Source organism: Hipposideros armiger, unplaced genomic scaffold (genome assembly GCF_001890085.2).
Source record: "Hipposideros armiger isolate ML-2016 unplaced genomic scaffold, ASM189008v1 scaffold_1153, whole genome shotgun sequence".
In the NCBI taxonomy this organism is placed as follows: domain Eukaryota; kingdom Metazoa; phylum Chordata; class Mammalia; order Chiroptera; family Hipposideridae; genus Hipposideros; species Hipposideros armiger.
Genome location: NW_017732503.1, coordinates 377,241 through 383,592, shown reverse-complemented (window position 1 = coordinate 383,592; position 6,352 = coordinate 377,241). Strand labels below are relative to the sequence as shown.

The 6,352-nt window shown below is 41.1% G+C and overlaps 1 protein-coding gene across 9 annotated transcripts in view; it reads right to left on the bottom strand.

Moving 5' to 3' along the window:
- LYRM4 (LYR motif containing 4) overlaps positions 1-6,352 on the bottom strand; it is a 159,774-nt gene that overhangs the window by 101,595 nt on the left and 51,827 nt on the right. For all 9 annotated transcript variants that reach the window (XM_019632561.1, XM_019632562.1, XM_019632564.1 and 6 more), the window contains exon 2: positions 4,184-4,304. In XM_019632561.1, the coding sequence (XP_019488106.1) occupies positions 4,184-4,304 (121 nt within the window). The remainder of the gene's footprint in view (positions 1-4,183; positions 4,305-6,352) is intronic.

Genomic DNA, 6,352 nt, shown 5'->3' with positions numbered 1-6,352 from the left:
ATATAATCAATAATGTTGTAAATATTTTTTAGGGGGCCAGTTGGTCTCATGTCTTGTTAGGGAGACCACTTCATAGTCGGTGTAGAGGCCTGACCACCGCACTGTATTTCTGAAGCTGATGTTGAATAATATTGTATGTCAAATATAATTATATATACATATATAGTCATGGGATGTGGAGTAGAGTGTGGGAATAGAGTCGATGGAATTGTAATAGATAAGTATGATATCGGGGGTGGGAGGGCAGTAGATGGGGGAGTGGGGTTGTTTCTGTGTGAAGGGTGAAAAGGATAACTATTGCATTGTTCTGTACACCTGAAACTAATAATAAAAAAAAAAGAAGAATGACCTCTGAGGAGATGCTGACCTAGGTTGATGTGGTCCTTAAATATCTTGGGAACAAAACCGGGGGATGACTTAAGAGTAGCTTTATCCTTCAGTTTTTACTGACTCAGGAGCTCATATCCTTTAACTTTTGAGTTTGTTCTATGGAATTAGAAGACCTGAGCTCTTATCTGGTCATGTGGCCGTGGACAAGGCATCCAGCTTTTTTGCAGCTTTCTTTCTCTACCCCTCCAAAAGAAAAGAAAATCTTTGCTCAGAGACTCCTCTAAGAACTGCAAAATCTTACCATGCTTCCAGCTGTATCATTAGCATCACAGCTGACTGAAATATCTGTAGAGAGCAAGACTGGCTTGAAAGACTGAGCAGAAAGCAGAGAAGTAGGGGGCAGTGCTGAAGGGAGTCAGGCGGAGGATCTGAGTTTGAGTATTGCCTTATGAATGTGCGTGTCTCGCAGCTGCACAGGTGCCTGTGGCTTCCTCACCCACAGAAAAATGATGCTGAGATCAATTGCATCCTGGTGATGGTCTCTGGATCCAAGCACTCAACTGAAAGAAGAACTTTCACTTGAAGGATATGAAGGATATTACAGCTCAAGAGGGTAATGAGGGTAATGAGAATCTCAAGATCCTCATTAGATTCCCATTTTCCTTTCATGGTTCATTCTGCTTGAAGAGAGGCTGTGGGTGGCCAGCAAGATACCATGATTTTGGTGGCACAGACCCCTTGACTGCGGTGTATAATCTCAGGGGCCAAAGTCTTCATATCCATTTAGTCCACAAATAATTACTAAGAGCCAACTCTATGAGGGCTGTTCTAGATACTCTGGATAGCAATAAAAGCAAGTGTTTATTAGGTGCCAGCATCCTTCTAAGGGTTTTATTTATGTTAGCTCATTAATCCTCACCATAACCCATGAAGTTGGGTCTGTTCTCATCTGCATTTTACATTAGGCACTGAGAGGTTAAATATCTGGTTCAGGTCACGTAGCTAATAGGCTGAGTCAGGATTTGAACATAGGCAGGCTGGCCCGAGAGCCCATGCTCTTGTGTACCAGGCAGCAGGGAACATCACAGCTGAGATTCCGTCCTCACAGAAAAGAGGCCAGGCAACAAGCAATATTATTTGCAGTACTGATGAGTGCTGTGACAAAAACTAAAGCAAGGGAAGGGGACCGAGTGACCGAGGGAAGGGAGCTACTTTAGAGAGTGTGGTCAGGGAAGCCCTCTGGGATAGGTGGAATCTGAGTGAAAGTCCGAGTGAAAATGGGACCGAGCTATGGGAAGGTTTGGGAGACTATTCCAGGCAGAGGGTGCAAAGGTTCTGAGATGAGAACAAGCTGGGAGGTCCCGGGGACGTGAAGAAGGTAACTGACATAGTGTGGAGGAGACAGAGCAAGGGGGGACTTCACGAGGGCCTCCGATTTCATTGTCAGGGTGCTACGAAGCCCTAAAGGGGTGCCACCTGCTCTGATTTTCCTTATGAAAAAGATCACTCTGGCAGCATGCAGAGAATAGACCACTTTGGGGGGCAACCAAGGAGGCAAGCTGGAAGGGTATTACAGGGGCCAGTGTGAAGAAAACACAGATGCTACTTTAGTTTAGGATGTGAAGGCCAAGGTCAACTTACATAAGCTTAGAGTGGGTGGCCCAAGGAGTCCACAACATCTCGTAAGTTAACTATGAAAAGTGCTATGCTTGGATTCAGGAACAGTCTTGATACGAAAGGGAAGTGCACAGAAATATCCCAGTTGCTGATGGATCACTGGCTAACTAGTTTTCTGATGGATGAGAATGCTTTCATTTGGCAGGGCCTCTCTGAGCAGGGTCTTCAGGGATGACCTAATCACCTGCTGCTTGACTATTTAATACGGGCGCCCTGCGTACTGGCCAGGCTGTCCTGGGGAGGGCACCTGGGCCCTGGCACACGTCCAGAGGCTCCAGTGCTTTGAGTCTGCTTTAGTAGATTTTACTGGGGATGTCTGATGACAGCCAGTCTAGCCTTTCCCTTTGTTTTTTGAGAGGGTAGTTTTAGCATTTCACATGAAGACACAGTGATGTAACAGAAGAAATGGAGAAACAGATGACTTACAGATGCTCTTTTCTAAGCATTTTCTACTCTGAACAACTTTACACTAAAAGATAAAGCTGAATAATAATGTCAACTATAATTTAATATATATAAAGGAGTCACAGGATGCAGAGTACAGCATAGGGAATAGAGTCAATGGAATTGTAACAGCTACATATGATGTCAGGCGGGTAGTAGGTTGGGGAAGAGGGGTTATCACTTTGTAAGGGATAAAATGTCTAATCATTACATTGTTTTGTACACCTGAAACTAATAAAAAATAGATTAAAAAAAATAAAAAAAAGATAAAACCAGCCTGTTTTAGAAATACTGGCCAAGTTTTACATGGGAAAGTGACAAGGAATTAAATCTTCATGACTTTATGCAAAGTAAGGACTCAGGCTGCTTGTTTTTCCAAGTTCCAGTACTAAAGGAGCCCATAAAATTCACCCACTTCACCCACTGATGCCTGGAAAATGCCATCGTTCCAGAGTTTTCAAAATGGCAACTCATTTATCTGCCACTATGTAAGTATATGCAAATGTGCACATCAGGTTTTTTCTTGATTATTCCGTTACGTCTTCATGCCCTTAAAGATCACTTCCTAGGCTTGTCTGAATGGGGCAAAGTTATTCTATGGCTAGATAACTGCAGAACTCACAGAGGGTTATCAGACTCTGAAGTGTTATTCTAGAAGGAATTGTTTCATTATGTAGGCTACAGAACAAGACTTAATTTAGACATAAAATGAAAACTACAGTTTTTAATATTGCTTCTTTTTGGAATTCTGTTTAGAGTCAAGCATGAAGAATACATGCCATATGTTATGATATGATATAATGTCAGTCAAGCTGGCACCTTCTGATGATGTCAGGAAGTCCTTTGCAAAACACTAGCAGAAATTAGGAAAGTGGTAAGGGGCTTCCTCTATACACTTTATAAACAAATTTACTGCAAGTAAGACAGAAAAATGATTAAAAGCAGAAATGGAGCTGATGGTGTGACTGTTACTACATCAAAGAAAAAGTGAAAATTATGATTTTTTTAGAGACTGAGAAAACTAACTGAAGCAGGCTATTTTAGCCTTTGGCTCTAATTAATTTTACAGAAATCTGTAAAATTATTTCGTATTACCCAGGAGCCCAAACCACCGCAGATGCTCTGCTCTGCCTCACAAGAAAAAGGCAAGCACACATCAAGGTGAAACCTGGCACTTCTACAAGGTGACAATAAAATACACCTTTCCGGGTCCTTTATGGGGTCAGTCCCAGAGCAGCTGTTTACATCATTTGCACCTGCAGATACATACACCTGCCATGTGCCAACAAAATTAGGTTCACCACCAGTGACCACAGCTTTAAGGGCAACCTTATCTTGAATTAAGATTTTAAAATACTAGAAAAAGTAGAATATTATTTATACTCTTTTAACATATGTTCATGTACAAATGTGGTCTGTAATATATCTTATAAAGAGACAACATTGTTTTTTGAAGTTTAAAACATCAACCTTGAGTTAAATATGAGAACTCAGCTTCCTAAAGGATGCATTCCCTGGAAACTCTGGAAAGCTGCTATGTGCCTTTATGTTATGGTCTCCTTGAATTCAATAATATGATAGGTCATCTTTCTATGTCTACATGAGTAAAAGGAACAGTTTCATGGTCCTGTGGTGTAAACCATAATCACCAAAAGCAGTGATGTCCATTCCAGGGGGATGTGTCAGAACTTGATGCTTTTAATGAAAAACAGTACATCATTGAACCACTTACCTGTCGACGAATCATTCCCAGGTCTCTTTTGGCTTTATTCACTAGAGTCTGAATTTCTACAGGATCTTGTACATTCTTATTTTCTCTGAAGGCATCTCTTATCCTCCTGATAGCGTAAGTTCTAAATGAATTCAGAGAAAAAAAGAAAAGGTATCAGCGTCTTTGAAGCTATGCTTTGAAATGAGTTTAAAAGCTTTTCCTTAGGAGTTAACTGTCTGATAGTCTCCTATGGATAATCGACTTTTATCTTTGCGCCTCCATTACTATTCTGGGATTTCTAAGCAAACATGTTTAGGGATATAAATCTTCCCGAAATAAGTCATGTATGAATGGCAAACTATTACTGCAACGCTCCTCATATTTCTGGTTCTTTATAGAGTCATTCATGTCTGGCTTCCGTCCATTAACACAAATAACTGAACCTTTATGAACAGAGACACAGCAAGAGATAAGAGGTGAAGTGATGCACCATGTATGCAGGCACCATGACAGCGATGCACGCTGGACTCGCATCAGCTTTCTAATCTTGCCCCCTTTTAGTGGTTTCTTAATAGTGTGTAACATAACGGGAGGATGCACATAAGGATCCTACTTCAGGTCAGAATGGAGATCACACCAAAATGCTTTTCTCCATCTTTTTTTTTTTTTTTTTTAAGATTTTTATTGGGGAATTGGGGGATGGGTACAGTGCTGGGGAATTGNAGAGAGAGAAATAAACAACTTTTGTGTCCCAGGCTTGCTACTCTATGAGAATCTAGAAGAACTGAAGTTGCCGCTTCAGAGGACGCACTCGAATGAACACCGACAGCATCACGTGGCTGTAAATAAACTCAAACTTTGCACGGATATATTGTCACCAGGTTTCAAGCAAAAGTTGCTACACATTTAGGCTCCACGGTTGTTTCCAATCCAAAGAGGCCTGGCAGACGGCACAGCTAGTAAGTGGGGTGATTGACTGCCAGTTATTGTAAGTAATGCCTTATAAATAGAAATCAGAAGGAGCATCTTCAGAACAGCAAAGTGGGGAAAAGAACTTTCTTCTCTTTCTGACAACAAATCCCCAAAGGGACTGTTTATCATTTGAGGAAGAAGTCCTTAGGGGCTTCTCTGCCTAGACCGTGAGAGCTGTCTGCCCAGCCCCGCACACAGCCTGGCTTCTGGGTATCCTTTCCAGCACCATTAGGCACATACACAAAAGGCTTTCCAGCTTTTCTGATCCCATGGGAAGCAGGTAGGAAAGCTATTGGGTTGTCAGGAAAGTCATGATGTATTTTTCTATGTTTTTCAATGTAAAAATACGTCATGACTTTCCTGATGACCCAATAGGTTTAGTGGCGGCTAGTCCAGAATGCTTTCAGGAGAGATGAAGAAATTACACAAGCTGCCAGGGTCAATCTGTCTTTTGAGAACTACTTTTTATGGAAATAATGGGAGTTTATAGAAAGGCAGAAGAATGTCTCTGCTAGTTATGGGATATACGGTGATGTGTATATTAATAGCTGGAAAGATTAGAGATTAACAGACTCGATTATAATTTTCAGGGAGAGAATTGGTATAAGAACACCAAAAAAAAACAAGTGTATATCAGGCTTCTATTCCGTTAGTGGGCCATAATTATGGAGAATGAGCCAAAAAAGTCTGACTTGCTCATAGTGGACGAAAACAATCCGCCACTTTACTTCCTGAAATTAGAGTGAAAGGCTAATAAGAAACGCTGATGCTATCTGGAGTCCCTCAGGGTTGCCACAATGAGGATTAAAAATATAAAGGAAGAATGACCTCTATATGAAGAGACATTTCTCTAAAGAGGACATACAGATGGCCAACAGGCATAAGAAAAAATGTTCAACCTCACTAAGCATTAGGGAAATGCAAATAAAAACTACAATGAAAAAAACCCAAAAAACCACAATGAGATACCACCTTATCCCGCTCAGAATGGCTATCATCAATAAATCAACAAACAACAAATGCTGGCAAGGTTGTGGAGAAAAGGGAACCCTGGTGCACTGCTAGTGGGACTGCAGACTGGTGCAGCCATTATGGAAATCAGTATGAAGGTATCTCAAAAAACTACCTTCTGGAAACAGAACTACCTTATGACCCAGCAATTCCACTCTTAAGTATTTATCCAGAAAAACCCAAGACATTAATTCGAAAAAATATATG